The sequence below is a fragment of the Rattus rattus genome, chromosome 8, assembly GCF_011064425.1.
Source record: "Rattus rattus isolate New Zealand chromosome 8, Rrattus_CSIRO_v1, whole genome shotgun sequence".
NCBI lineage: Eukaryota > Metazoa > Chordata > Mammalia > Rodentia > Muridae > Rattus > Rattus rattus.
In genome coordinates, this window is record NC_046161.1 from 69,777,563 (window position 1) to 69,797,026 (window position 19,464).

The window sequence follows — 19,464 nt, forward strand, 5'->3', positions numbered from 1 at the left end:
GGAACCAATGATAATGCAGTAATGACACAACTGAAGTGACCTGTGGAGCTGATGGAGAAGACAGCTCTGCTCACATTCAGGTCCCAGATGCTGCACCCATACCTGGCAGCAACAGCAGTTGTCTCTCAGATGCCCACAGGTTCCTTTCTCTTGGGTACCACATCTTCAGGTGATGCTGTTCTAAGCGAAGCTGTCCGGAAGGAGGACAGCCAGACACTGTGAGGCTCTAGGCTGGCAGTGGCTGTACCTCCAGGTGAGCCAGCACTCATCTGCTGGGAGGTGACAGTGGCTCCTGACTTTATACAGAAAAAGTAAGCTAGCCCTGGGAACCATGAGGCTTTATGAAGCTTAATATAACTTTCTATTTTAGTGGCAATAAAGGTTAAAGATAATGTGGCATACAACTAATATTTTATTAAGACATTTTTCTTTTATAATTTTATTATATCTCCTTTATAAAGAAAACACACTAAGGGATTATCAGTTGTAAAACAATTGTTAAAGTTCTATTTACATGTAACTGTTCAGGAGGGTAACCCTTGGAAAGGACACAGCCAATTTCATTGGTGAAAACATGCAACTTAAGGATATGAAAACCCTTTTTGAAATGATCAACTGCTAATATGTTTAACATTAAATGTTTATTTGGTCTTTGAAATGACAGGCACCCTAAGAAAATGCATTTTACGCATTCTTTAAACTTATAGTAGATTTTAGTATAAGTGTATAGCACCAAAATCTATTTTTAAGGCATTAATATTAGCTGCTAATGGTGAATTGAATGTATACAATTTCATGTAGACCCACTAAAAAGTGTAATTTGAGACAAATATGTATATACAGTCTTATAAAATGGGCAGTTTAAGGCTTTTTAAGCGGGCAATTTAAAAATGTGAAGACTATTCTCTTAGATAATCATTTAACTTGACATAATAAAACTGAGGGTTTAGAAAATCTCTGGTTTAAATTGAAAACTGTTGCAAAGTCCTAATTTATTACCATGTCATAAAAATCTCCGTGGAATTTAAAAATACTGTTGCTAAAAAGAGGTGCCAGACTTAAAGACCAAGGTGAACACTGCTCTCCCTTATGGCTCTTGAAAGACCTCTACTCAGTCAGATGAGTACACCTAAGCTGCGCATGAAGTATTTTCTTCAGTTGTATAATGTATCAGGCCAGCACGCTGGTATAAGCAAACGCCGCTCATGCTTCACCGGCCTTCTTCCTCTCTGCTGTCTGTGGCTGTGCCTCTGCTACTTCTGTAGGAGCTGCGTGGGCAGAGCATAGATACAAACCCAAATCCTCTAGCAGGGCCTCAGTGGCAGCCTCACCCACCCCACTCTCGTCACTGTAGCACTCGGGTGATAAAGATAACCTATGCTGTAGAAATTATTTTTTATTATATGGACTTTAAAAGTATAAGATGAAAGGAAACATCTACTAAGCTGGGTGTCTGAAGAATAGCCGCCTGTGATTGGCTGAACACTGTGGAGCGGGGATCAAGGCAATGCTGTACTGCAGCTGTGCTTCTTACAGTAGCGCTTCTCACCAGACAAGTGTGCTCTTCTCTTTTCCTGACACAGGTCCTCAGTAGCCCAGGCTAACCCGGAGGTTCCTATGTAGTTCAGGCGGGCTTTGAACATTTGGCACTATTCCTTTCGTAGCTTCCCGAGTGCTAAGATTCTAGGGGCCAGCCACCATAGCTAGCTCCCGACCGACACTGCTCCTCAGTGTAACGGCCATTTTGCGAGCTTCTCAGGCTTGAACTCTCCTACATCTAACAGCACCTTTCTTTCTTTTTTCTCTCTCTTTTACTCTAAATAACTGAGTGTTGGCCAAGAGCCTTTTTATGGGGAAAATAACCTCTATTCTGATGCCTTTTTAACCATTAGCATTTACAAAAATGTAATGCCCACAGCAAGGAGAAATACTTATAACTATATTTTTGACAAGGTATGTGGTGGGGGAGAACTAAGGACTATTGGAAAAAAACAAACACACACAACCAGCCCCGTGTAGCTGAGACCCGCCACACAGATGGCTGTTCTGTCTTCTGGAGGCCTGCTTTGGCTTATGCAGGTAGATACAGTGGATTCTGAGCCATCTTTTAACATTCCGACATTTTATTTCCCTAATAAGGAATAAGCAAACGTTTGCCTAATTCATGGATTTTAAAAAGGAAACCACTATGTGCCTGACCATAAATGTGTAAGGAACAACATTAGTCTTGAGTTAGCAACATCCCTTTTGATTTAAAAGATTGGTCCCCAAGATGTTCATTCAAATTATTCTTACATACACGACTTCTGAAACTTTCTACAACTGCATTTTTACCTAAAAATCATTACAAACCGTTCAATTAAACTGGTTTCAGTAGAAATGATACAAATACAAAACACTACCTATTACTGATTTTACAAATCAAATATAATACTGTAAGCTAGGAAAATAATGCATATAGTTAAAAAAGATTTCCAGTCTTTTCCCTTCCACCCAGGACATGTTTACATCTGCTGCCACCGCATGAGCCTCTGTGATCCGCAGTCTTCTAGCGGTTACCCCTCGCTGGGCACGCTACTGCTGGTCTCCCTCAATCCGCCTCTTGCGCACTGTGGGGGAAAAGTCTGTTACTAATCCATGGTTTATTATAAGATGTTAACATGCTTGGAACAAGTTTCTGTATAAAACAGTTAAAATCTCAATGAACTGAGTGCTTCTCACTCATACGATCGCTAATAGAACGCTTGGTCACCTGCCATTGTCATTTACTTGAGAGTCAAGAGGCTTCAAACGAGAGCTATATATACACCTTACAATCCTGTGCTTACACAACAGCCGGCTAGAACCAGAGTGTTCAGCACTCAGCTTTCAAGTCATTTGCTTATAGGAAAAAACCACACACCTAAGTTTACAGAAGTAATCAATTAGTTCAATAATATTTGCAATGACACCAGCAAGCTGTGCTTAAGAAGTTATATTAGGGGCTGAAGAGATGGCTCGATGTTCTCTCAGAGGACGTGGGTTCGATTCCCAACACCCACATGGCAGTTCACAACTGTCTGTAACTCTAGTTCCAGAGGATCTGACATGTTTCTGGGCTATGCAGGCACTAGGCACACACATGGTGCAAAAACATAAACACAGGCAAAACAACAAATCACGAAATAAAATTTAAAGCTTTTTTTTTTTCTTTTTTTTTTTTTTTTAAATTTAAAGCTTTATTAAAACTATTTGCATGTTCCCTGGTTAGATATATTTCCTTACATTGAAGGAATCTATAAAAATACTTCCAACATTTTTAAATGTAATAACTGACTTGCAATTGCTTTCCAAATTTCCCTTCTCTTTATAAAGTTTCCTTCTGGGCACTAAATGCTGGCTGCTCAAAGTGGCTAGCCAGCTGTGCTCACGTCTGGTGACGCTCAGCCCCTTCACGGACTGGTGACATTAAGCCACTGCTGAGCTCACTAGTGGCAGGAAAGGTCCTGAGCTGCAGGAACATGCTATCTGTGACTGTCAGTCACCAAGGGCAATTACCAAGCACTCCATTTCAGTGCTCCACTACACCTGAGCACTATTCAAGAGGCCGGAACGCCAAGTGGCAGGGTCAGCGGGCACACAACCACAGCTCTGTCACTCTGTGTGTGTGCAGTGGTAATCAGCCTCTCTGGGTCTTTCTCAACTTTCCTCTGTAGCAGGAGAACAATGGTATCTAAAGCTCACGGCCACAGTTACAGGTATAACCTGCTTCACGGAGCAGTGCTGAGAACAAAAGTGCTTAGTACCGAGAGCTCACCTTCAGCCACCACCTCGGATGACACGCTGGCTCTCAGGCACCGGTGAGCCATCTTTTTAGTGAGAAAAGCCAATTTGGCTACCACAGAGGATGTGCACTCTTGTGCTATTGGTTTTGGAACTTTGTACTCAGATTTTCTGATTCAAGAGGATTGACTATTGATTCCCCACTTCTCTTTCGGATATAAGTCACAAGTCACTGCCTCCTTCTTTAGCTAAAACTGGCTGTGGGAGGAGCTGGTCACGACAGCAAGTTCCTGAAGCTGAGGAGCCTGCCTGCCACTAGTGAGCTCCTGAGTGGTTTGATGTCACCAGTCTGTGAAAGGGCTGAGAGTCATCAGGGATCTTGTTTGCTCTGTACCCAGCTAGAGTAATGGCGGCTCCCATGCTATTCCGACTACTGACTGCTGGGACCAGACATTCGCTGCTGTGCACAAGAACTGTCCAGTCACCGGCTGGGTGGAGTCAGAGACTGAAGGCCAAGGACACGTCTCCGTGAGCCGTACTCACCTCCTCAAGCCTCTCTGACTAACCTGTGGGAAAAGCTAACGTTTCCAGAGTCTACTGAAAAGTTAAGGGAGAAAACAGCCAAGGAGGCCTGAAACAAAAACACAAATACACCCCAAAAAGGAAACACCAGGCAATTCTTAGGGGAGGGCAGACCATTTCAGATGTTAAAATGCATGCTATAAAAAATGTTAGAAGGTGTTACAGACAGGATCTACAAGAAAAAACAGCAAACAAAAACCCTCAGGAAGCTATTATGCAGTTCGCTAGCCCACAGGTAACAAGCTTGAGTCAAAGTTGAAGTGCATATTGAATGTGTCCCATACAACCTCTTCTGTTAGAGCTGTGACACGTCTTAGCTGGAGAGATGGCGAGTAGGCAGAAGTTTTTCAATGGATAGCTAAGAGCAAGAAAACAACGAGAAGATATTATAACAGTGAGAACAGAGACCTGATGTAGTCCCATTTGAGAGCTGAAGAAGTTACTTGCCCAGGAGACTGTCAGTTTTGAGTCTTGTCAGGCTGCTGGGATCTATGTGTTAGAAAGCATGGTCCCCAGGCTCTGTATCTATAGACAGAGTCCACAGTGCACTAAAGACAACGAATATGGAGCAGATCTGAGGCAGCTGTTATATGCACAGGGCACAGGGCACAGGGCAAAGGGCAAAGGGCAAAGGGCAGAGAGCAGAGGGCAGAGCACCACTTTTGATTATTCTTTGTTACTTGGTATCCTTCTTATCTACCTTGTCCAATTTATTACCATAAATAAATTTTGTTTTAAAAAAATTCTTTTTTTTTTCTTCTTCCGGAGCTGAGGACCGAATCCAGGGCCTTGCGCTTGCCAGGCAGGCGCTCTACCACTGAGCTAAATCCCCAACCCATAAATAAAATTTTTTATCTTTCATGGTAGCCAATTGTTAGTAAGTCTTAACTAACCTCACTTTCAGTCTCCAACAAAAGTTATGTTTTCTTTTAAAGAGTTGTGTTAATCATAGCTTACATTAGCTCTCAAATGCCTCCAACATAAAACATTGAAAAAACAAGTTCTTTGTCATGGGTTTTTAACTCCAGCTCAGGTTCCCCACCCACCTACTTCATGTTGACCTACTTCATGTTCACACATGTACACAATGCATTCTGATTATCCTCACCCCGCCCTTCTTGTCTCTCTCCTCCAAACTCGCGCATGGCGAGTGTATTACAGACCTGCTGCTTTCACATTCAAGCCACTGCACATGCACCCTTAGGAATGTCCTTATTTTCACCTTACATGTGGGGCTCGTGTCTGTAATTCTAGCTTGCATCAGAATGGAATGCCAGTGGACTCTAGAGAATTCCCAGCAGAAAGTGTGGGCTTCTCAATTCTGCTTTGTGACGGATACACCTTCTTCCACATGGCCTTCCTGTCCTCACAGTGCCCTGCTATGGACAGCCACCTCTGCTTAATGTTCCAGAGGCAGCCCAGGAAGTCATCTATTTCTGTTCTCATCCAGAAGATCTCGAAGGCTCTAACAGATGTGCCTAGAAAAGGACTGGGTGACAACTGTGGCATCTGCCGCAGTTGGTTGGCATATATAACCTGGTGTCCTTATCTACCAGGTTCAGTTTCTTTCCATGAATAAAATTCTTGATCCTTCACAGTAGTCAGTTGTTAGTAAGTCTTACTCACTAACAGCTGAGACCTTGCAAAGAGTGACTTCCCTGCTACGATGTTTATGGGTTGCAATTATGTTCCTGTGGGTGTCATCTACCTGTGATAGAGATAACTAGGGGTGATATATATTGGTTGTGTTTGGGGATTTAAGGTAGTTTTAGAGGAGAGGTAAATGGAAGATCCATTTATTATTTTCAGATGATATAGTTAACAGAAAACTGTAACTGAATAAAAATAAAATTCTCCTGCCTTATTCACATCCTCCCTCCCTCCCTTTCTTCTCCCCCACCCCCTTCTTCTTTTCGATTTTTGCTAGAGGTTAAATCTAAAACCTTGAACATGCTAGGCAAGCGCTCTATCCCTGAGGTATATCCATTTTTACTAAATACCTCCTATGAGCTAGATATGATTTTGAACATGGCTCTTGACAGCAACATGGTCCCTATGCCCCGAATGAACTGGTTTAGCTAGCATGCTGGCCCATGCTGGCCCATGCTGGCCCATGCTGGCCCATGCTGGTGATATCCACACTCTGCAGGTGGAGGCAGGGCGAGCACCAGGAGTCTGAGGCAAGCCTGAGCTATAATAGCACGACACCGCTCAAAACCAAAATTTATCTGGAGACAGACACTTTAAATGAACTACAACTAACTTATAAAATAAAAGGCAATTTTAAAAGCATGACAAATGTGGTAAGTAGAAATATATATGGCACACGTGTTTAAGATATGGATTAATGTCAGAACACAGAAACCCAAATACCTCCTAATACCCAGAGAAATAAGCTATTTCAGTGAGGAACTGCCCACAACAGAATTAGAATCCCTGTTGAGGGTCAATATGTCCAAGTCCCACCCTTTTCTAAATCTGAATCTCTAAGGGAAGGAAAGTCTCAGCTATTTACAAAGTTCAGCCCAGATGTAAGAAACACTGCTCTGAACAGCAAAGTCAACTTTGCAGGAGTGAACCAACACCGAGACAGGCTGGATGACTGAAAGCTACATCTAGAATCAACAGCACAGCAAAGGGATGTTTTCTCTTTTGAAAACAAGTGGCTACACTGTCTATGGGCAACTGTCACAGAGAGGAAATTAAACAATACTGCTCACTGCTCATGGAATGTGGACGAAAGGAACAAGCTACAGCAATGTCAGTGCAAACACAGCTGAAGCTTAGAGGAACCACACTGCTTGGAAACACTGCCCTGTTGGGGGCTTATTCTTCCTCCTGGAATGAGTCCTATAAACATTTTAGTGGTAAATAGCATAACTTCAAAGGAGAGTCACTTTCTGGAAACGCAGAGAAACAAAATCATGAACACCTTATTTATACCTCATCCCGGGCTGCAGGATTCATTTCAGTCAGTGAGCACAAGACTCGGTGGTAAAAGGGATTGAGCAGGCGGGTGCAGCAGGAAGGCCCAGCCCCACATCAGGGAGGCGGGGAGTCAAACTGTACTTGCTCTGTACTTCATAATCTAAAGCTAAATTTCTCTTGGGTCTGCTTGACAACGGGCCACGTGCTTTCTGGTGGGGATGAACTTTGTTTCAAAGCACAAGGACTGAGAGCCAAGGATGGAAAGCCCCACTTGAGCTATCACATGTTTGTCACAGAAGTTGGTTAACACATGAAGACCACTACAACCTGGCTTGGCTCTGACTCCCGGTATAAAGGACCCAGCAGTATTGGACACTGAAGACAGGCACCCTTTCTATGTTAAAATGTATGTCTAAAAACAGCTTGGTGTTGTATTTGGAACTATGACTCAGTACTGCACACATCTTACCTAAGTCATTGTTTTTTGTTATAGCATTGGCTGCCCTGGTTCGGGGTCCCTGCTGCGTGAACTGGTATCCAAGTTTAAGGATATTTGTGTTTTCCTCGAGCATCTTGGCCATTTCTAATTCTACAGAGGTGCCCAACTGCTGTCTCTGGAAGAATAAAAAATAAAGAATAATATTAATAAACCAGATCAAAACATGTTTTAGGTAATTAAGATTCTCAGTCCCATACTGATTGTTAATCTCGAGTTTTCCCAACTTCCACAACATATACAAAACCCACATTTTAAAAGTTCAGTAGACACCAAAAACGCATATAGAAATGAAAACGTATGGCTCCCATGAGAGCACCTCACATCCTCAAGGATGGGTAGACTGAAGAAGATAGAAAGGGCTGAGGAAACAGCCCAGCAGGCAGTGCTGCTGAATACCTACGAAGCTCTGGCTTCAATCCTAGCACCTCATAGACCAGGTGTGGTGGTGCACACCTGTGAGCCCAGCACTGGGGGCCGACAGCAGAAATTTAAGGTCATCCTCTCATACAGAGAAGGTGGAGGCTACCCTGGGCTACATAAGACTCTGTCTCAACCTTGGTGCCAACGAACTAACCAAAGGAGAAGAGGGATAAGCATCAGGCATGATAGTGTGCACTTAGAGTTCCAGGTCCTGGGTAGGCTGAGGTGGGAGGAATGCTTGATCCTAGATCAAGAACAGTCTGGGCAATACAACCTGGCCCTTCATTTGTTTTGTTTGTTTAAGTAGTTACCAAGTATGTAGAAAAGTGGACCCTTGGTAATTGCTTGAAATACAGAATTATACTCTCCAGCAATTCTACTTGTAGGTATAAGGTCTAAGAAATAAACATGTATGTTCATAAAAAATTTATATGTGAAGATTCATGAGAACATTATTTTTCTTAGTTTTTTTGATTTTTAAAAAATTTCATGCATATGAGTTTATATGTCTTACTGATACGTATGTATGTATGTGTATGTATGTATGTGCACCATGTTTATGTCTGATGTCCATGAAGGTCAGAAAAAAAAATTAGAGCTACCATTTAGCTACTAGAGCAACAGGGCTCTTAACTGCTGAGCCATCTCTCCAGCTCCATGGCATTATTTTAATGGTCCCCAAATAGAAACTACATGTATATACTGGAGTTTTGACATGTACTACAACATGGATAAGCATCTAGGACTTTATCACAAACATACTGAGTTACCTCTCAGGTTTAGATATAACCACCAAATCTTTTCTCTCGGAATCATTTGCCAAATATCGTTTCAAACAACTGAAGTTACCATATATGTATGTATGTATGTATGTATGTATGTATGTATGTATGTATGTATGTATGTATGTGTGCATGGGCACGTGGTTGCAGGTGCATCGCCAGTATGCATGTGTGGTGGCCAGGGGCTGACACTGACGACTGTTCTCTGCCATTCCCCACCTTATTTCTCACTGAAGTTGAAGTTCGTTGTTTTGGCTGGGCTGGCAGGCCAGTGAGCCTGTGGGATCCACCTGTCTCTGCTTCTCCAGAGATGGGGTTAAACATACACCGTGTGGCATCCTGCTTTTCTGTGGGTGCTGGATCCAAACTCAGGCCCACATGATTATGCATCAAGAACGTCACCACTGAGCCATCTCCCTGTCCCAAAGCTATTTTTCAAATAAAAAATTAAAAGTTGCTCTATATTGAAATATTCCTAGCATGTATATTTCCCCCTTTTAAAAAGTCTGCCTGGGAGACTGGTGAGAGGGCTCAGCAGCTAAGAACACTTGCTGCTCTCCCCGAGGACCCAGGTCCAGGTCCAGCCCCCACATCAGGTGGCTCAGAACCATGTTTTACTCCAGCTCCAGGAACCCAGCGCTTCTAGTCTCCAGATGCAGTGGGGCTACAGTTTCCCCCGAACTGCTACAGTAGAACACAAACCTGATTGTCAATCTTGAGCTCTGACAGGGTCTCATTATCTTTCAAAGCATCAATCAGTGCTAAAACCCCAGTGCCTGTGATGAAGTTGGACTCCATATTTAAGCTCTTCAAAGTTTTGTTCACTTTCAGCATATCTGCAAAAGCCTAGAAATTAAAATATTTGGAGATTAAAATTTGATAGCACCATTTTTTCACTGCATGTTCCATACGTAAATCATGAATTTAACCTTCTCAAGTTTCTCTTTACACTGGTCCAGTTTTATACATCACTGCTCAGGTCTCTCGTGTATTTTCTTATCCCATGTACAGTACCGCCCACAATCCTTACATTATTGGGTCACATGTAACTTCCTGGTGCTGACATTCTAAGAGGTGGCTCAGTGAGAGGCAACTGCAATAGCCCAGGAAAGAGAAGTCTGCTTGGACCAGGCCAGGAGTAATGAAAATGTGAGGACTGGTTGAGACCGAAAGTATCCTCCTCTTTCTGCCTTTCCCCCCTTTGTGGTCATGGCTGGCCTGGCACTAGGAGATCAGTCTGCCTCTGCTTCCCACGTGCTGGGATTAAAGGCATGCACCAGCACCGTGGTTAAAGACAGGGTGTCACATATCCTAAGCTAGCCCTGTGAGTCCCAGGCTGGGATGGCCTTGAACTTCTGGTCCTTTTTGGCTCTACTTCCTGAATTCTAGGTATTATAAGTATATGTTGGGATCATAGGTATGCGCCACAACGTTCAGTTTGTGTGGTGCTGGGGATAAGTCCAGGGCTTCATCTACTAACTGAGCTACATCTCTAGCCTTCTCTATGCCCTTTTAAGAAAGGTTTTGCAGTGCTGCCCCCAGCTGGCCTGGAACAGAGACAGCTTGCTTCTACTTCCAGACTGCTGAAATTAAAGGTATACACCAATGCACCCAGATGCAGGCAATTAAACAATACACAATGATTGTATCTATGTGTGTGTTTGCGATGTGTGTGGATGCACGTGTATTATGGTGCACACGTGGAGGTCAGGGGAAAACGCTGGAGTTGGTTCTCTTTCTCCCTTTATGTGAGTTCTGAGGACTGAACTAAAGTTGTCAGGCCAGCGGATTCATCTCACCATCCTCTGTGTGTGTGTGTGTGTGTGTGTGTGTGTGTGTGTGTGTGTGTGCGTGTGTGTCTGTCTGTCTGTCTGTCTGTCTGTGTTTATTTTTTTTTTTTTTTTTTGGCTAAGATCTCACCATGTGGCCCAGACTGGCCTGGCACTTGCTATATAGAGCAGGCTGGAGATAAACTTATGGCAGTCCTCTTACTTCTGTCTCCTTGAAAGCAAGGATTACCTGTGTGAGCCAGCATGCCTATCCTAGACTCTAAAAATCTTTGGAGACAGGACTGAATAAATGCTCTGAGGTTGTAAGAAAGGGAAGTTTAGGGTGACTGTTTGCCTGTCTACCAAGGAAAGTAGACTGACACTGCCATGTAGGAGAAGGTGAGGAAAGGAAGTGTGGGGCAGGTCTGGAGGTCAGTCGTGTCTGTTAGACATCCTGGCACAGCTACTTAGTAGGCAGAGTTAAGAGTTAAGAACAGGGATAAGGGGCTGGAGAGATGGCTCAGTGGTTAAGAGTGCCGACTGCTCTTCCAGAGGTCCTGAGTTCAATTCCCAGCAACCAGGTGGCTCACAACCATTTGTAATGAGATCTAATGCCCTCTTCTGGTGTGTCTGAAGACAGCTACAGTGTACATATAATAAATGAATAAATCTTTAAAAAAATAGTTTACAAAAAACAAAACAAACAAACAAACAAAAAAACAGGGATAAAAGGGGACAAGAGTGCCAGAGTCGTCAGCAGGCACTGAAATCAGCTTGCCCGGCAGTAGCGAAGGTGAAAAGCAGAACGCCCTGGATCACTCCAACACTCAGTGCCTGGGGAGATGAGGAAGGATCTGGGTGGGAACTTGGGAACTAGTGAAGTTGGAGGACTGATAAATTGATATATATAATATATACATATTATATTACTATTATATAATATATAGTTATATGTGTATGTTATATGTATATAGTTATAATATATAAATATATAAATTAGGGCCAATAATATGGCTCAGTGGGTGGGGCACTGGTTGTGAACCCTGACAACCCAAATTCCATCTCTGGGACCCACATGGTGGAAGGAGAGAACTAACTTTTACAAGTTGTCCTCTGGTCTCCCCATACACACCATAATACATCTACACACACGCGCACGCACACGCGCGTGCACACCCCCCAAATAAGTAATTGGATAGATGACTGTGACAGGAAGTCACGGTTTAAGTGGGTGCAGTGGTTTAGAGCTATAATCACAATACTCAGAAGTAGAGGCAGGAGAAGGAGGGAGTTCAAGACCATCTCCCATCACACAGAGTCTCGGACTCTGAGAGATGCTGTCTCACAAAACAGATTGGTTTACTCTCACTGTAGCACACAGGCTGTAGGCATCAATGACTGACATCAATCACGGCATACTCACAGCAGCCACGGGGTCATTGCTCCTGGTGGCTGCAAGACTGAAATGCTTCACATGTGTGTTGGTTTCCAAAGTCTTCGCAAAATCTTTTAGAGTTGGAATTGGGATATTCTTGAAAGACAAGAAATGTGAAACACCATCACATTTTGGTTTATGAGAAGTTGAATCCATCAGTCAAATACATTTATACTTACTGTTTGCTTTAAAATATATTCAGGAAGCATACAAACAAATAGTCTGGTCTACACAGAGTTCTAGGCTAGTCAGGACTACATAAAGAGACCCTGCCTCAAAACAAACAAACCAGCAGTAATAATAATTTGGAAGAAAAAAAAAAACCCCAAAAAACCAGTAAGAAAGCCAACGTCTAAGCATTTATCAAGAGAAAGAAAAACATATTTTTCAAAGACGTCACACGTGCAGCTACTTTACACATAACCATTCTAAACGGGAAGCAATCCATGTTGACTAAGTAACTCATGAGTAAAAGCTATGCAAGAATGACTCCGCAGTGGAAAAGGACCAGCTAGTGAAACCTACCCAAAGTGGGCGAGTCTCAAATGCACTCTGCCAAAGGCCAAACTCAAAAGGCAGCAAACCTGATCCCATTTAGCAGGCTGGAGGCAGCAGAGCGAGTTAGCTGTCAGGGTGGAGAGAGGAACAGAGGGGGCTGAAGAGTGTCTAATGGGACAGTGGCCTTTACATTCGTTGTACAACTCAGGATACCTTCAGAAATTTGATTAAAACAAAAATCGAAAGACTAAAGTTCTTAGAAGTAGGCAGTATTTTGCTGGGCAGTGGTGGCTCATGCTTTCAAATCCCAGCACTCAGGAGACAGAGGCAGGTGGATCTCTGAGCTGAGGACAGCCTGGTCTACAGAGTGAGTTCTAGGACAGCCAGGGCTACACAGAAGGACCCTGTCTTAAACAAACAAACGAACCCACAAAAAAGTGGGTAGTATTTTAAAAATTAATTTACTATGTGTAGGACTTACATTTTTATGATAAATTCTTTTAATACTTTCTGTAACACTGAATTTCTAAACTTTGAGGGAATCTATGTTCAAATACCATTAGTATGGTTTACCTTAAAGCAAGGAGTTAACACTATATACCAGAACCACAATGTCATTGCCCTGGGTTCCACTGACTCATGGCAAACACTGTGTTGATGCTGATACATATGTATAGTGCATGTTTTAACATACTTACTTTTATATTATTCAAATTAACTTCAATAAGACGGGCATCGTTTTCCCTAATTCTCTTTAAACTCTCTTCAACGTTGGTTGGATTTGGTGGCTCATCAAACACTGGAAGAATCTTTTCCCCTTTAACCACATCTGCAGGAACAGACGGAAAGAGCAAGGGCTGACTGAGACAGCTGAGACAGAGGAGAAACATCAGCTCGGTCGGTCGTCTCTCCCCACACCGCAGAACTGCTGAAAGACCCTTGATATGTTGTAGTTACTTATGTCACTAAATGAATGTTATTGAGTACAGAAAAGCTGCGGGGAGGGAGGCTGCCAAGGTTAGCAGTGTTAATGAAACAGCTGAAGGCAGGTAGTAATACCTGATGTTTTCTTCTTTCTCACAAACGGATATTTCTGAAAATAAAAAGCTAAAAACCAAGGGAAAGTACAGAACACTATAAAAGGGATAAGCATACAAATGTTTGAATGAAATAAGCCTGCAAACCCTCACTGCGACTTCATGTGACACCAAGGCTCACTGTCACTCTAAAACTGCAGCTCCTTCAGAGGACATTAACAAGAACAATACCTCTTTCATTGGAGTGTTACGGGAGAATAATTGACACCTGACAGACTGTATAGGGAAGTCCATAGTAAATTAAAAACAAAAAAGAAAGAAACCAACCCTAGGAATGGTGTTATTATTAAAAAATTAAGTTGAATGCTGGGGAGATGGGTCAGCAGTTAAAAGCACTAGCTCTTCTTGCAGAAGACCTGGGTTTGATTCCCAGCACCCACGCAGTGGCTCACAACCATCTCCAGCCCTAGGGAATCCAACATTCTCTTCTGGCCACCATGGGTGCACTGACATACATACAGACAGAACAGCCATAAAAACCCATAAAATGTAAACAATATTAATTAAAGTTCTTAGAAATTAAATTGTAATAAATACTTAAATTTTACTAAAAAGACAATTGATGTATAATGCGTATACATTTGTATGTAAATTTTAAATGGGCCAGAATTATGAAACAAGATAACTGGTTAACAGCTGAGGGGGGTGGTAGGCTACATAAGGCTTGTGAATAAAGACATTTACTTCTTTTTTAAAAAATTATTTGTGAGTGCATAAATGTGCACATGTGTGCCTGTGTAGATTGCATGCATGCAGGAGCCTATTGGGGCCAGAAAAGGGCACCAGATCCCTTGAAACTTGAGTTACAGGTGGTTGTGAATACCATGTAGGTGCTGGGAACTAAATGCTGGTCCTCTTAACTGCTGAGCCATCTCTCCAGCTCTGAGACATGTACTCTGCAGTGTGTATACTTATGACATACTTAAATATGCTACAATATATTTACCTTGAGAATTTAAAAACGTCCTACATTTAAAAAAAGAAACCCTGTTAGAATTTCCATGGGTTCCTTAAAAACTAGCAAAGCAAAAATGAAATGTCAACAAATCTAGGTCTGGCTGCTCTGGGGCTGCTCAGTGGAGGAAAGGTCACGTCGTATGCTCAAGGTCCTCGGTTAGATCCTCACTGCAAAACAACTGTAAAAACCAAGGCAAATTAAACACCCTACTCTTGTCTAGTGTTTCTACTGTTTGCCATTAGCATTTATGTGGCAAAGGTAGTTCCCATTACATCTGACAGGACTCAGGACCCAGAGCTGAGGTTCAAGATCAGCTAAGCCTACACAGTGAGACCTTGTTTCAAAAAAATAAAAAATATTTATCTTATTTATATGAGTACACTGAAGCTGTCTTCAGACACACCAGAAGAAACATCAACTCCCATTACAGATGGTTGTGAGCCACCATGTGGTTGCTGGGAACTGAACTCAGGTCCTGTGGGAGAGCAGTCAGTGCTCTTAACCACTGAGCCATCTCTCCAGCCCTTAAATTTGATTTTAAAACCATCTATTTCACTTTATGTGTGTGTGTGTGCCACAGGTGTGGGGCCCTTGGAGGCCTGGAATGGGCACTGGATCCTGGGAACTGGAGTTGCAGGTGACTGAGCTACAAAAGCAGAAACTGAACTTCCGCCTTCCAGAAGAATAGGAAGCCAGCTAGCTAGCTTTCTCTCTCCTTCCTTCCTTCCTTCTTTTCTTTCTTTTTTTTTCAGACAGGGTTTGTTTGTGTAGCACCGCCCTGGAGTTCACTCTGTAGGCCAGGCTGGTCTCAGACTCAGAGATCCAGCCGCCTCTGCCTCCTGAGTGTCAGGATTGAAGTCGTGCATCGCTACCACCACCTGGCTCAGGAAGCACTCGTAATTTTGGGATTACAAACATGACTCACACATGTAAACACATTTTATATTTTTAATGGCTTTCTGTGATAGCAATATCAAACTTAAATTTTAAGCTTAACACGCATATATAATATTTGAATATTATACAGGAGGAAGTAAAATATTTGACGGAGGATTAGAATTCACAGGCATTTTAGTTACTCACTCGGAAAATGTTCTTGGTCGTCACCGTTACTACTTCCCAGCACGTCACAGAACTGTGTGTCTGCAATCAGGCTGTGCATCCCAAGAATTGCTGCAGAGACAGAAGACAGTGAGCTTTCCACTTCTACGTGCTCTAAGCCTTTTCATCTTTACTTTTTTTTTTTAATGTCTCAGGCAGGCCTCTACCTCCTAGGCTGAAGCCTTCCATGTAGCTGTGACTATAGGTGTGAGCCTAGCACCCAGTTTGCAAACAAAAATTTTGAATATTTTAACATTCTCCAGACATTTTCCTACTAAACTAAAAATGGACTTGACATCCCCAAACAGGAGGGAGAGGTGGGGTATGTTTCAAGTCACCAACACCTCTCATTTATTTCCACCAATCCCCTTCTTATTTCCTCGTGTCTTTGAAGTTAGAGTACAGCATGAGGCAGGCTGACCTTAAAGGAAAACCTGTGCTTGGCTCCATCTGGTGGCCAGGAGAGGAAAGTGAAAAGATGCACTTGCCGTCTGCTGTCTGGGTTTGTAGGACACAGCACCTTACAGACAGTTGAAGGCTGGGCATGGTAGCCCATGGACTACAGTAAGTGTTAAGTTCTTTCACTAAGGATCAAGCAGCAGCATTCTCAGAAGCATTCAAATTCTTTGATGTGCTCTCTGAGGAAGCTTCCATTTACAAAGCCCCCGGTGCTCTGCTCCACACAGAATACACCACCTGCTGGAGTTGTGACAACACATGCCTTTGCCACGTTCCACGGTCCTTCCTAAGAGCCTTCACTCTACTTTCCAACACGCCAGTTCTTAGTTACCAGGTGTGACGGTCTTCCCACATGCCATGTTTTCTACCCAGGAAAGTGTGTATTTGTACAGTAAATGGGAAGAGTGTTTTAGATAGGAAACTGGCCATGGGGACACAGGAGTCTGCCATGTTCCTTATCATTCAGTGAAGCTGGGGAAGTGCCTACAGCTCCTGATATTACTCTCCATAAAGTGGGGCAGAAGGTAACCCTGAAGGCTGTTCCCAGTGCTCAGACTGGGCAGGCACACAGCTGACGGAACAGCTTCAGTTGTTGTTAGGAAGACTAAACTACAGCAACATAGGAATATCATCAAATAAATCTTATCGCTATAAAATGTCACCATAGAGAGTATGTAGAGGACCCCAACCATCAGATTTATTGTACAAAGCAGGCATTTGTCAGACAGGCCCTGCACTGCTTGCCCTATGCCACGGTCATTCGAAGCCCCCCACCGCCATCTCGGGAGGTACCTGCAAGGTCACACAGTTCTGTGTCTGAAGCACTTGTCAAGGCCTCTTCTAACTCTGGATCAAGGGATATCGTTTCTTCTGTAAAGGTCTGCACTGGCTTCTGCTTGGGGATAAAAATTTTCCCTGAAAAACAGAAGCATTTGTTATTCATCACTACAGCCACTGACTCACTGCCACCTTTGTCCCCTGACACACACCAGCTGAGGCACCAGCAGCTGAAAAAGACGAGCAGGCTAGCAGGTCAGCAGCACCTGTGGCAATACACCGGGCTTCACACACTAAAAAAGCAAAATAACCGAAGATCTTCCCATCTGTGAAACAAAAATGCCTACTTTTGTTTCTGTTCTGAGAGAGAATTTCACTGTGGCTCAGGCTGGCCTTCAACTTTTATGTGACCTGGACTGGTCTTGAACTCACAATCCTTTCACTTCAGCCTCTTGAGTGCACAATGCCCGGTTGTTTTGTGGAGCAATCATGAGCTTTTTTACAAATTTTGACTCAATATTTAAATGAAGCTGGCTGAGTAACCATGGAAGCACTTGAGAAACCAAGGGAGGAGGACTGGGTACTTGAAGCAGAATGGCAGTGAGTTCTAAACCAAAGACACACGTACACACACATGTACACACATACACAAACACACACACACACACACACACACACACACACACACACACCCTAGAAAATTTATAAAAATTAAAAAGGCATCCAATTTCTTATTGTTAAGCTACAAATTGTTACGGTCACTTGAGGGCCAGCAGATATAATCCCAGAAACTTAAGTTCTAATTGCAGGGAGATTTCTCTATGTCCCAAGTGGTGTCCTAAAACTTGACAACTGTTCCTCTGAAGCAAGGACATTAGCTAGCTGTGAAGTAGGTAGATGCAGGTAGATTAGAAGTTCAAGGGTTGGGGATTTAGCTCAGTGGTAGAGCGCTTGCCTAGCAAGTGCAAGCCCCTGGGTTCGGTTCCCAGCTCCAAAAAAAAAAAAAAGAAGTTCAAGGTTATCCTGAGCTTATGAGAGCCTGTCTCAAAGAAAAAAATGGAAACTAAGTTATTTCACGTCTCTGCTAAAAGCTCCCCATCTCTTTATATATGCTGCTGTGTACTTTCCATTAGATTCTTTGGTTATTTTTAATAATTAAAGATTTATTATTATTTTTGATTCTTTTCTTTGTTTGAGACAAAGTCTCTCTTTGTACCCCTGGCTATTGTGGAATTCACCATGTAGACTAGGCTGGCCTTTAACGCACAGAGATCCACTTGCCTCTGCCTCTTGAGTGCTGAACCATTTTGAGAACATATCAGGAGCTTCCTTCCTGTCAAGGTCTGAGAGTTGGACCCTGGGATTTGGAGGATCTGCTTACTTTCCTGTGACCTCCGCCCCTGACATACAGCCCTGACTAAAACTCTCTAGGTTACAGGGTAGCTGTTTCCCACCTCCCACACCCTGCACTTTGTACCCTGGAGGATAATGTGACCCTTGCTTAACTCATCTGCTTTCCGTTCAATGGCAGGAGGATGGCCTGGGAAAAGTCATAGCTCTGCTGCCTTCCCCAGTCTCCCAGCTGACAGGCAAGCCTGGGGACTTTTCCTCTCCACTTCCTCTGTACTAGGAGTACCATTCCCAGCACTAAAGACAGACTGTCAGTCTCTACTGCTGCACTGTATCCAATACTACAGCTGTGGTTATCTGATTAAAAGTTCAGCTATATTTCTAGTGCTCAGCAGAAACATCTAGTTTGATGTCTGTGCTAACCAGACTGACAATACGAGTCAGTTATGATTCATTCTGTTGTTTTGGTTGTCATGGCTCTGCTTACCTCAAAGTTCCTGGGCAGCAGTCCTGTCTCCCAGTTGGTAATCCAGTCACTATTAGTAACTGGATCATGAGGGCTGTGACCTAATCCCAAGGGGGATCCATGATGGCCATGATGGCCCTGGGATGTGGGTTGGGGGTGAGTAAGGAAACTAGTTACAAGCAAGTTACTAGAGAGGTCTGGGGAGACACCCCATTTCTGGCCCCTTCTTGGCTGCCGTGTGGCAAGCATCTCTGCTCCACAGATGCTCTCACCATGGAGTTCTACTTCACTGTAGGCCCCAAGGTAAAGGAGCTGCTGACTATGTACTGACACTTCCAGGGCAGCGAGCAAATATAAACATTTTAAGGACAGTCTCACTGTGTAGCCCTGGGTGGCTTTGATCTCAGATCCTCCTATGTCCCAAGTACAGGAGACTAAAGGCATGTGCTACCATACCAGCCCTCAATTTTCCCTTTAAAAGGATCAAAGTTGTTTTTCTCAGGTCTTTTGTTAAAATGGCAGAAAAATTAACACAGTGAGAATAACAGTTTTTGTAACTGCCTAAATTTGAATTCAAAACC

General features: G+C 43.2%; 1 protein-coding gene across 1 annotated transcript in view; it reads right to left on the minus strand.

Annotated features, from left to right (window-relative positions):
* Positions 1-394: 394 nt before the first annotated feature.
* The window catches only part of Tmod3 (tropomodulin 3), a 62,498-nt gene continuing 43,428 nt past the window's right edge, over positions 395-19,464 (minus strand). Inside the window, exons 4-10 of the mRNA XM_032909290.1 lie at positions 17,083-17,205; positions 15,814-15,903; positions 13,374-13,504; positions 12,166-12,273; positions 9,676-9,819; positions 7,742-7,886; positions 395-2,609 (exon numbers count right to left, since the gene is read on the minus strand). Coding sequence (XP_032765181.1) covers positions 2,575-2,609; positions 7,742-7,886; positions 9,676-9,819; positions 12,166-12,273; positions 13,374-13,504; positions 15,814-15,903; positions 17,083-17,205 — 776 coding nt within the window. The 3' untranslated portion in view covers positions 395-2,574. The remainder of the gene's footprint in view (positions 2,610-7,741; positions 7,887-9,675; positions 9,820-12,165; positions 12,274-13,373; positions 13,505-15,813; positions 15,904-17,082; positions 17,206-19,464) is intronic.